Below are 12,563 nucleotides of genomic sequence, written 5' to 3'. Positions count from 1 at the left end.
CTAAAGTGGTCCAAGATTTCTACTTTGATTTTAATTAGATGTTGACTTAAGAGACAATATATACAAATATGGTAGATGAATTTAATTTACTTTCCCTGTCCCCCACACTCTGCATATAATTTGTACAATTCTAGCTAAAAAACTTGACTTGTATAATCAATTAACAACATCAAAATGTAATCTTTAATCTAGAGAAGAATTCAAATTTTATATATATATATATATATACTAGTGTAGATATACGCGCCTCGCGCGTGTACCTCATTTTAGTGAGTTCAATTTATAAAATCATTTAAAATATAAAAGGTATGACGGTCATTCAAAATATTTATGAATTCTTACTTAGATTAAATAATGAAACAAAAAAAGATTATAACTAAAATTAATTGTGAACTAAACTTTTATCCAAAAGGATACATACGGGAGTTAAGGAAAAAATTCCAAAATAGTAACACCAATTAATTAGAGTTTTTAAAGATTTATTTAAGATACAATTTTAATTAATTTAAAATTTCTAAATTTTAGGTATATAATTCAAATAAGGAACAGTTTAAGAATTAAGTTTTAATGAATTTTTAATTTTTAAAATTTTTTAAAAATAGTAAAAAGACAATTTTGTCTATTGTAGAATCATTCAATGAAGGGCAAAAAGTCCAATTCACTTTTCTAAGGGTCTTCACACTTTTAATAAATTATTGTAGATTATAGATATAGATTATAGATATATGGGGTTTAGATCATAATTCTTTTTTACTTATTACATTTTAGATAGATTATTTATTGAGCTAACTTGCTATCACATATTGAATTATATTACTAATAATTTTCTTTTACTTTCAATCAAAATGTATAGAAGGTCGGGAGCTTAGAATAACTAGTAAAGTTGTTGTATAAGACCAGGAGGTCAGGGTTCAAGTCGTGGAAACACGGTTATAGCTTGTGTTCGGTACTTCCCTAAACTCAGTGCATAGTGAAAGCTTTAATGCACCAGAATGGCTATTTTCAATCAAAATGTATACTTCATAATATAACTTGTTGAATCCATTTATCATTATTGATTTTTGTGTATCTTGTTTTACTTCACTTTCCTCCACATATTGAACTCTTGACTTGTTCTTCACAATAAGATGGAGGGTCCCTTGATGTTCATGGCTAATAAAAACGAGTTGGAGGTTCTTAAAGATGGTGACAAAAGTACAATATGATTGAAGCTAAAACTATAAATAAGACAACCAAGTTTGGTAACAAAAAGTACAATCTTTTAATTTTAGTCTTCACTTGTCCACCTTCATCTCAAAATATTTGTCATTTTTCACTTTTCGAGAGTCAAATTACATATACTTTGACTAATATTTTATGATGCACTATTATTTATCATATTAATATGTATAAGCAGAAATGCAAATCGACTCTGAAGATTAGTCAAATTAACTTTCGAGAAGCGAAACGTGACAACTATTTTGGTACAGAGAGAGTACTACACTTTGTTTTAATTCATGAGAATTCTTTTCATTGCTAATTATATACAGTATTTTTTTTCACATGTTCATTAATGGTCGCTAAGGTGTCTTTATCCTTGTTCAGAAATCATAGTAGGCTAATGGGTCCTTGATTTCTAGCTTCATTCTTAACTTTTTAAGAAGATTTATTGTATAGCTAATTAAAGATTCTTGTTATATCTTGAAAATTAAGACTATAAATGTATAACTATTCACACCTTCCATTTGCAAACATTAACATATCCGATGTAATCTCACAAGTCAAGCCTGGAAGGGGCGGTGTGCATCTAGAATTTACTCCTACCTTCTGAAGATGCGAGGTTGTATGTTCTTGGTCGTGAAATTAATATATAACTCCATTCGTCTCATTTTATGTGTCGTTATTTTCTTTTTTGTTCATCCAAAAGAATGTCATCTTTCCTTATTTGGTAACTATTTAAAGACATAATTCCATCTTTATCCTTATTGGTCCCACTAAATTAAAAATACTAATAATAATATATTTTTTAAAAGGAACAAATTGATAAAAATTATCAAGTCTTTCCTTATTTTTTAAACTCCATACTTGATCAAACTATAACACATAAAATAGAACGGAGAAAGTATTACTTATATAATTTGCTAATCATGTTCCAAGGAGACTAATCATTGATCTTGTTGCAATGTCTCCTACTCAGACAAAAAGAAAAAAGAAAAAGAAAAAATAAAATAAACATACACCTTAACTTATAATATTTATATAAATTTTCATCCTTACAAAGTAATTACAAAATTTTAACTAATTATGTATCTTCATTGGATGTATCGGGAGCTAATTATATATTTCAACAGACCCAAAATCGAAAAATAATATATCATGAGCTAATTATGTATCTTTATAAGAGTGAAAATCATTTTCACCCCCTCCCCCCAACTTTGATTAAAAAATCAAACTCCCCCTCAACATTGAACAATAATCATATTCCTCCCCTTTATTCCATACAATGTCCATTTTGTCGTTGTAATTTTAATCCTATATTTATGTAATATCTTTTTATATTATATGTAATGAATATTTTTTTAACATGAATATTTGTAGCATTTTATTTAAGTTTATTAACTTTATAAGCAAATTAATATTTTTTTATAAATTTATCACAAAATTCAATGCTATTTTTTAAGATCGTTATTTTAGTATTATATGTATTAAAGAGTCACTTGGTGTGAGGTATAATTATAATAATTCAGAGATAAAGTTCATGATTATTTATCCTGCATTTAATTAGATGTATTAGGTAGTTTCAAAATTATTTGTCGCACCATTTATACCATAGTGATGAGATAAGTTATCACACATACATGTTAGTACAACTTATTTTGTGATAACTAATTCCGAAATAACTTATTTCCAAACAACCCACCCCTAAGTGTGTATATATACATATGTATGTACATGCATGTGCGTATATTTTTGTGTTTTATCACTCTCTTACTAAATTCGTTTCATATCACTTAACTTTTTGTTGATATAACACAATCCTTAAGAAAATTTTACTTAGAAGTATATTTTGCTAAATTAACCTTATTAATGATAATTTGAAACTTTAAATTTATCTATACTGTTACTTTATATAGTTATTTAACACTAAAGGATAGAAAAAAAAATATAATACAATTCTCTTGATTTCACAAATTGAGCAGATAAATTAAAACATCTACTTTTAGTATGAGAATCAAGTGATAAGAAACGATATTATCTATTGTCTATATCAGTAAATAAGTTGTGATTGTCATTAATAGAGTTTTACATATTTTATAATTTATATAAATAAATATAATCTTTAAAGTTTGACCTTATTTTTATTCGAGAAAAACATCTAGTACCCCTGAACTATGACCAAATTTGCTACGACACACGTCAACTTCACGGGGGTCCTATTACCCCGTAAACTAAATTTTAGCGTATTCTGTTCAATCTTTTTAGCTAACATAATACCTTTTGTCAAGATGGCATGACACCTTTGATGTGGGCTCCATTTTATGTAATAAAGGTGCTACATTAGCACAAAAAATGACAAAAATATGCTAAATTTGAGTTCAGGGGATAGTAGGACCCCTGTGAAGTTGGAGTGTGTCGTTACAACTTTGACCATCGTTCGGGGTGGTACTAGAGGCTTATCGCTTTCATTTATTGTTTGTATTTTTTGCATTGAAATATGTTTATAAAATTAGTATTACTTATTATTTTCACTTGTAAAATAAATATTATAGTTTTGGTTATTATTAATAAAACTAATTTTCTTATCATGCTAATTTACTTCATAAAGATCATCATTAGCTTATATACTTAATTAGTATTTCTTACTTTTTTTCCTAGAAGATAATGTTTATATTTTTATGAAAATTTTGTTACATGATTTTAAAAAAAAAAAAATGAAAATATGATGATTTTAAAGAAGTTAAAAAAAAAAAATTGATGATAAAGAGTAAAATAGGAATTTTAAAAAGTCAATTAGGATAAAGGGGAATATGATTATTGTTCAAAGTTGAGGGGGAAGTTTGATTTTTAAGACAAAGTTGGGGAGGGAAAATGATTTTGACCCATCTTTATAAAGGTAAAAGTGTATCTTTATTGGATGTATTATGTATCTCGACAGATTCAAAATCGAAAAAAATATATTGGGAGCTAATTATTTACCTTACAAAAGAAAAAATATATCTTCGTTGGACGTATCTGGAGCTAATTATGTATCTCGAAAGGTCTAAAATTGAGATTCTAGTAATTATGCAAAATGTCAAAATTTTCTGTAATGACCGATGACGTAAAAGATATGCCGGCAACTAGCCAACGTGACCTAGAAAACGGAAACAGTGAGACCTGGAGTCTCAGCGAACGAGAAGTTCGAAGATGGAGGCCAGGTTCGGCACGAGATCATAAAGGTTTGAGGGCCCATTGGTCAACAAATTGTCGGAATTTATGTATTCAAAGAAAGAGAACATAAAAAAATTCTTTATACTAAAAAGGCTGCGTGACCTAGAAAACGGAAACAGTGAGACCTGGAGTCTCAGCGAACGAGAAGTTCGAAGATGGAGGCCAGGTTCGGCACGAGATCATAAAGGTTTGAGGGCCCATTGGTCAACAAATTGTCGGAATTTATGTATTCAAAGAAAGAGAACATAAAAAAATTCTTTATACTAAAAAGGCTGCGTCTGCCGGGAGTCGAACCCGGGTCTATTGCTTGGAAGGCAATTATCCTAATTGCCGTTGGACGACAAACGCTTCTTGCTATACCATTCAACCTGTTATATTTACTAGACTGATCGTTCTGCCTTGATATGTTTTCCTTCGAGGTCCATTGAAAACCGCCTCTCTATCTTTACTTGAGTTGAGGGTCTATCCAAAATACTTATAGATAATAAGTGAAAATTATCATAGGACTTAATTCATATGTCCAAACCATTTATCGATTTGAGTACCTTTCATTTTTGGATTACTAGGTGATTTTTTCGCATATGTCTAAGCCTTGTTGGACACATTTAGTAACTGTGTTGGTGGGAGGTACTAGGTATCGATTCATTGAATTAGTCGAGGTACGTATAAGCTGATCCAGATACCACGGCCATAAAAGAAAATGTTACCTTAGTAAATAATAAAGAGAAACTTGTCAAGCTTTCTCTGAAGGGTCCAATTTAGTGAATTGAGTCTATTTATGCTACAGAGTGGGCCTTGCAAATTGGCAAGGTAAATGACCTTTTTGATGGCCTTCTGAGATTGAGTCTAACTGACCTTTTTTCTTTCTTTGACCCAAGTTATCAGCTAACAGTATGTTAGCTCATGAATGTATCACAAAATTATGATATTCGGACTCTTAAAAATCCGGTGATCGAGTGTCTGATCCTCTAAAAGTGATGCATTTTTAGCGGATTCAATACGAGTAAGATATCATTTTTGGAGAGTCCGAGTAACATATAGTCATAACATTCACGAGTACGACATCATTTTTGGAGAGTATGAGAAACATAGTCATGACATACAAGGCTATAAAGCTGTATAAGTCATGCCCAAGGCACATTACTCTCCTGAACATGCTGCATTGTTTGGTAGCAAAATGTTCTTTAGTCCCATTGATATTATTTTCTTTGTGGCTACCAGATTCCTTCTTTAGCATGTAAATACTACACACAAAATGAGAATGTTAGTATCGAATTAGTAGTACTTGGGATTTAGCAGAGAGATGATTTGGACTTATCAATGTAGAGAACTCAAAGCGTTCCCAACGCAGGAGGTCTATGTATATTACAACCAAATTTAGTCTAGATTCGCGGAAGATCTGAGGGTTTAGTACCTTATGCACAGTACTTTTGTTCTTCGAACGGACAGTAAGACCGTGTTTTTAACATATGTATTTGGAAAGCTAAAGTATCAGAAAAAGTATATGTAGTTCCTCATTCAGCAGAAAACTGGTTATCAAATGATAGCATGATAATCAGCATTGATCTGGTGCTACACATCTAAATTGGTTGAACATCAGATGAAGTTTTCTGAGCTTGCAAATTTGCTATTACGTATGTTATTACAACAGTGATAATTGGCATAACTTTCCTATCATCTAAACCGATAGCTATGAAGAGAAAAAAGGAAGAAACAAAACCAACAACTCTAATCTTCTGGTACTATACTATGAAGATGAACTGGATAACCCTCTTCCTTTCATAACATGCTTCCTTAGCCCCGGTATGTGGACGTTGGAGATGTAATCTTTCCAATCTATGTTCTCTACATCGAAACCAAACTGACTTATTTCTTCTTTAGACATGCATTCCATCATCCTCTGAGTATTGCTGTTGTCAAATCTGGCAAATTGTGTTCACTATTTTAAGTCTCAGAAATCGAGCATCGGATTATGAAATAGATAGCAATGATAGTAAACAAAACAAACTCCTACCTTCCTCCATAAAAGGTGTATGGTTCATAAATATGTGCCAAGTACTTTGCTTGTTCCACTGATTTTCTGCATATATTCTCGAGTTTCCTTGATAACTTCCCGTTAGGATCAGCTGTATCTGTTAGGCCGCTTTTGTTAATTGCATCTCGCCAGAGGTGGAAAGAAAGTTCTTCCCTAGAGCTGAACAACTTCATTCTTGGCACATGAATCGGCCTTCCCTTGGAGTCAATATATGGTGAAGAATTGAAGTGATCGAAAAGCAACGTGGCTAGGTCCTTGAAGACTAATGGATTTACAACAGATGAAGCAACCTGATAAACGTTACTCCCTGGCTTTCCTGCTGCCCCGTGCTTTGCTATTGCTGCCAAGGTCGCGTTGACAACCATGTCAGCGGGAACCTAAGCAGAAAGAAGTTTACGTTGATCATTCAGTACCCCATACAAAGGTAAGATCACTGCAACAACATTAGAGCAAAAACTTACCACATCTAGAACTCCATTGGGATCTACAAGAAAACCGGTGAGCTGCCCTTTGCCATAGTGGAGAATAATCGGATCCATCATCCTGGAAAGGAAGACTAAAATGTTATCCCGAGATTACATCAATATGAGGTAATGGAACTCTTTTACATGTTGAGAGTATTACCTGTTCCCTTCCATCCATCCACTGAATGGTTCTCTATAGGTGCTCTCTATAACACTTGGTCGAATTATTACTACTGGTACATCACTTCTCATTTTATCAATCATCATCTCGCCCATAGCCTTGGTGAATACATAAGTGTCTTGCCACCCAAATTTGTTCGCTCTGATCAAGTCACGGCTCTTCTTTAAGTAAACATGTAATATAAATAGTTCGTTAAGAAGAATGATGAACGAAGCATACAATGCAGTACCTCTCCAAACCAAGTTCTTTCATTTTCTGCGACACTATGTTATCTTCTATAGCATGTTTAGATTCCAAAATCAGCTTTATCTCATCCTCAACGTTCAAACTTGAGAAGGAATTCTTGTGAACTCCAGCGGATAGAGTCTCTTTCGTTATACTGTCCCCAGAACAGAATGGCTTTTCCATGATTCTTCCTTGTCGTTGTCCATTAACATAAGCTGTTGGCAGTAGAATAAAACATACAGTAATCTCGCGGTAATGTTTCATATAACTTTTCTTGGTAACTGATCTATTTACTTGCCTGTGGATATTTGGAGGAAAAGCTTAAGCTTATGGCATTGCTTTGCAAAATTCATTAGCCGGGTAGGTCCACCGGTGTTTATATCAAGTGCAACATCATACCTACAAGTTCATCAAATCTTCACTACATATATACTTTCTGCAGGCACTAGAAAAGATAAAGAATGATACAACAGTATGTGAAGTTCCTAATTACCTTTCATCAAAAGTAGTATTAGCAGCAGAGTTTACAATTACGTCGACCTCTTTAGCAATCACATTGGTTAAATCTTTGTCTAATCCGAGATTAGTTTCACTAACATTTCCAACCACAGGCACCAACTTACTCAACATGAAAGTATAGTAAGATTTTCCATGGACTTGTTTCAGGTTCTTGAATATGTCAGCATTGAGAACCTACGATGCAAAAATGCGAAAAACCATGTCAACAACAGGTCGAGTCTAGGAAGGGTAGAATCTACGCAGACCTTACCCCTACCTCGTAGAGGTAGAGAGGTTGTTTCTGAAAGACACACGGCTCAAGAAGTGCATATCAGAGCAAAACAAGCATTAGTGCATACTTCATTTTTCAATCTATGCATAGCAACTTCTTTATTATCCGCCTTGATCAAGACGAATATTTTGTTCACATCAGGTACTGTCCTTAAAATCTTCTCAATCAGAACTGCATTTTGTATACAACACAAGAAAGGGTGTTGAAAAATCAATTGCGCAAATGAAAAAGGACATGATCAAAAAACCAAGAAACTTATATGCATTGAGGAGAAATAAACCTTTTCCCAAGAAACCAGTTGCACCAGTAATGAGAAATGTTTTGCCTCTAAGGAACTTGATAATGCCAATACCATTACCATTTGGACTAAAACGAAGATCATTGCTACTATTATCTGTGCTTATCGTCGATGTTCTCTCAGTTACAACAGCAGAAAGCTTACTAGCTTTCACTGCATTATTTCCACTACTACTTTGGCAATATATCACATTGTTAATCTTCTTTAACGGACACCTTCCGCGATTACTAGACAATTTTAGTATGTTTTTTGATACATTGGAAGAACTTAGACTACACAAAGCCTCCATGGTTACAAAGAGAAGTTGGAAGTGAAAAAAAAAAAAAGTATAAAGGAAATTGATAGGAAGATTATAGCTATGAACTAGGTACAAAGTTGGCTAGCTTACATACACTCTAACTAGTTAGCTAATCACTTCTTTTTTTTTTGTTGTTGTTGAGAAAAGAAGTTAAAAACAAGTCAACAACTAATTTTTTTCTATAATATATGTGAGCTTGGTTTATGTGTATTTAAAGGGATATGAAAGTTAGGAGAATGAACCAAAAAAGCTCTCTTTTTGCCACCAAAAAATTCTTCACACATTTTACCAATGGCTAAGATAGTGGGTAATAGTTTTATTTCTTGTTATCAGTAGGAGTTTGGACATGCAATATGAAGTGGGTAATTTGAAGATATGAGGTGAAATCAGTGTTTGAATATATGATTTCATCTCATTACTTTTATATCATCATATGAAATCTCAAATTCATCAAAATATCATGATTTGAGATTTATTTTAAAATATAAAATTATTTATCTCCCATATAACTATACTCTCACCAACATAAAATTTATTATTACTTAAAATCAATTCCCATTTAACTATATAGGAGGATTATATTAAAGAACTATATTAAAGATTAGTACACCACAATCATGTACAATTTTACTTTTTTATTAAACTAAAGTTTAATCAATGTTGTAATTTTTTTATAATAGCTTTGTGATAGTGCATAAAACTTTGTTATAAACTTTTGTTTATTTCGTAAGATTGTATAAAGAAATGGAGCAATTTTGATAGTTTGCACAACTTATGATGTTTTTATGTTCATGAGAAAATATACAACATAAAAAAGTCAAAATTGTATGTTCAAACAAAATTTCAACTTCATCTCATAATTTATAATCATGATTTCATCTTGCATGGTTAAACTGGCCCTTAAGTGTAACTCCTTCTCGTTTAATTTATTTGTCTGATTTTGACTTGAAATAAAATTTGAGAGAGAAAAAGAAAACTTTTGAATCTTGTGATCTTAAATTAAAGATATATAGAATATAGCAAGATAATATTTAATCTTGTGATCTTAAATATTTTGCGTGAAAATTTAAAATTAAAGAGATTCAAAAGAAAAAAGAAGGAGACATTCTTCTTGAAATAGATTAAAAAAGAAATAAGACAAATAGATTAAAACTTCACAAATTATTAAACTATCCACTTGTAGGGTATAACAAAGTCAAGATATAATGTACAAGAAGAAAGAGTGGGACAATGTTGGGCAGAAAGATACGTTAAAAAATACCTAAGTTGTGGGTTAAAGTAGAAATCGCACCCTTAACTAAGAAAAATAATTAAACTAGAAAGTTATTCAAACTCTGGATTTTATTATGTCTCAAAACCTATAATGCTTGGACTCTCCAAAAATGTCATCGGACGCGTATCAAATTCTTTTAAAATAGTGCATTTTTAGAGAATTTGATATGAGTGTGACAACATATTTAGAGAGTCAGAGCAACTCAGCTTAAAACCGTGATTCTTTAAAGTGAGAGTATGATTATTTGTGTTAGAAAAGATAAACCATTAATGTCAGGTTATCTATAAATTATGTTGAGTGGGGTACCAGCAAGCGTTTGTAGTCCAACGGTTAGGATAATTGCCTTCCAAGCAATAGACCCGGGTTCGACTCCCGGCAGACGCATCTCATTTTTAGTCTAATTTGTCGCTATGCTTATAGTTTCTTGTTCTCGAGGTAAGGAGTGTGCTAACTTGTGTTTTGTTCTAGTAGTCATAGTGCTACGAGGTAGTTTCTTGTTCTCTGTTTGTTTCGAGTGGATCGATTATCGAACTATTTTGTGGTAATCGTATTTCTTTTGTTGGTACTACCTACCTATTGTTTCTTGCGCTTAAAACCAGTTTTAATCTTGAACTGAAGGTTTATCAGAATCAGAAACAGCCTCTCTACCTCACCTGTACGTATTGTGTACGCTCTACCCTTCCCAAACCCCTCTGTGTGGGAATATACTAGGTATATTATTGTGATTGTTGGATGTACATTATAACTTGAATCTGTTTGACTTCATCATGTGTTTTCGTCTTTATATTTTGAATTTTCTTAGTAAAGAATCCATCACTCATGCATGATGATCCTACTATGTTGGAGGGAAGATAACACATGATTGATTATTTCTGCTGTGTTGTCACTTGCCACTCTTATCAACTAAGTTTGTGTTGTTTGTGAATGATTGTAGAACAAAGCAATCAACTTCACTACAAATTATTATTATTATTATTATTATTATTCACAGGTAAGTAGATTGAATTATTTCGGCCTTAACTCGAATTAGAAAGAATGCTCTCGACCACAGAACTACAACAACAACATACCCAGTGTATTCCTACCTAGTGGGGTCTGAGGAAGGTAGAATGTATGCAGACCATACCACTACCTCAAAAGAAGTAGAGAGGTTGTTTCCGATAGACCCTCGGCTTAGGATCTCGACCTCAGAACTATAATGAAATATACGATCAACCAATAGTTATCGAGTTTGAAAAAAGAATCAGAAGAAATTGTTCGAGCCTCTTATTTTGATTTACTGCGCTTGTATATGTCTTGTAACAAATATATTGTCATGTTTGGAAACTACAAAATACAGTTAACTAAATATGAATCTAATTTCGTATATATTGGTGATTTTTCCACTTTTGTTATGGCTAGATATGTTGGGAATTTGGGTTATGGTACTACTACATAATGGGCTATGATAAAGGCCCAAAGAGCAGCCCATGTCATTTTTAGCCCAGTAGAATGTGAATATTTGCATAAAATTGTATGTTTAGGCTTTTAAATAGGTTGATCTTTTAACTTTTGTACTTCAAATAAGTTGGTCTTTAATTTTTGGACTTTTACCAATCGATTTATGCCTAGTGAGGCCTTAGTTCATTAGAAATTGAAGTCATGTCCGTGCATAACTTGTGAGATATTATAATACAAAAATAAATTTATATCTCACGAAAAAATTGTTTGTTAGAGGGGCCTAAATTAAATATCAACACAAAATAGAAATAGAAGTGCAAATGACCCTTTTGCGCATTGGGCCTTCTTTAACATCTAATTGTAGGTTACATTTGCTTATGCTCACATACCATACGCGAATTTGACAGAACACAATAATTTTATTAAAAATTACACAAATATACAACTTATGTTTCAAATCATACAAAAAATTTGAACTCCCTAAATATATTATAAAAATCCCAACATATACACAGAGTATTATGTATATGTCGGCTATGTTATGTATATTAATAGGGAGAGAGAGTAAAGTAATAACTTTAACAATAAATAATTTAATCAAAACCCGATAAATTGACATTTTTTATTATATATATATATAATGTGTTACATCACTTGATCATATTGTAAGAAATGATAAGAGTTGAAAAAAGTTGAAAGTTGCTTATTATTATTATTTATTTATTTTTGTATCTTTAGATAACAAAGTTAAAAACATCATAATTGTAAATCTTCTACCACTAAACATGTGACATGATCATATATGATAGTATATCTATATCCAATCATTTAGTTTTGACTCTTCAAAGAATGAGTCCTATTTTGTTACCATTTGCATTTAACAAGCAATTCAACTTTTGGTTGCTTTTATAAGTCACTCTTAAGAGGCTTTTTTTTTTTCGAAAAACTTGTAGAAGAGCTCTTTGTTCTTTCAATTGTTATATTTTCCTTAAACTATGCAAAATGGAGCAATTTTAATTTGTCATTCATCAAAAAGATGTCTCATTTTGGGGACGGAGCTAGAGTTTTGCTTACGTATTCAATCAACCTAATAATTTTGGCTAAAATCCTATATTTACGTTTAAATACATACAACATGTACTCCGAATA

At 31.8% G+C, this 12,563-nt stretch overlaps 1 protein-coding gene and 2 non-coding genes across 3 annotated transcripts; 1 reads left to right on the top strand and 2 right to left on the bottom strand.

Moving 5' to 3' along the window:
- Positions 1-4,683: 4,683 nt before the first annotated feature.
- On the bottom strand, positions 4,684-4,758 carry TRNAG-UCC. Its single transcript has one exon. It is a non-coding gene; the product is annotated as a tRNA-Gly (tRNA).
- A 1,253-nt stretch (positions 4,759-6,011) lies between these two features.
- Positions 6,012-9,039, bottom strand: LOC107845144 (fatty acyl-CoA reductase 2, chloroplastic). The gene is made up of 9 exons (XM_016689398.2): positions 8,386-9,039; positions 8,173-8,276; positions 7,809-8,008; positions 7,614-7,714; positions 7,320-7,530; positions 7,070-7,231; positions 6,907-6,988; positions 6,425-6,822; positions 6,012-6,332 (listed from the first exon to the last, which is right to left on the bottom strand). The coding sequence occupies exons 1-9, from the start codon at positions 8,690-8,692 to the stop codon at positions 6,158-6,160; spliced, it is 1,740 nt and encodes a 579-aa protein (XP_016544884.2). The 5' UTR covers positions 8,693-9,039; the 3' UTR covers positions 6,012-6,157.
- Positions 9,040-10,286: 1,247 nt separating this feature from the next.
- On the top strand, positions 10,287-10,358 carry TRNAG-UCC. Its single transcript has one exon. It is a non-coding gene; the product is annotated as a tRNA-Gly (tRNA).
- Positions 10,359-12,563: the final 2,205 nt, after the last annotated feature.

This window comes from Capsicum annuum, chromosome 10 (genome assembly GCF_002878395.1).
Source record: "Capsicum annuum cultivar UCD-10X-F1 chromosome 10, UCD10Xv1.1, whole genome shotgun sequence".
Classification (NCBI taxonomy): Eukaryota; Viridiplantae; Streptophyta; class Magnoliopsida; order Solanales; family Solanaceae; genus Capsicum; species Capsicum annuum.
Note: the sequence above shows the minus strand (reverse complement) of the source record. Positions and strands in the feature narration are given on the sequence as shown.

Excerpts from the sequence above, each read along its gene's own strand:
- LOC107845144 (XM_016689398.2), bottom strand. The coding sequence starts at position 8,692 with ATGGAGGCTTTGTGTAGTCTAAGTTCTTCCAATGTATCAAAAAACATA. Across the intron at positions 7,715-7,808 it reads AATACTACTTTTGATGAAAG|GTATGATGTTGCACTTGATA; the intron begins GTAATTAGGAAC and ends ATGAACTTGTAG. Across the intron at positions 6,823-6,906 it reads CCAATGGAGTTCTAGATGTG|GTTCCCGCTGACATGGTTGT; the intron begins GTAAGTTTTTGC and ends CTTTCTGCTTAG.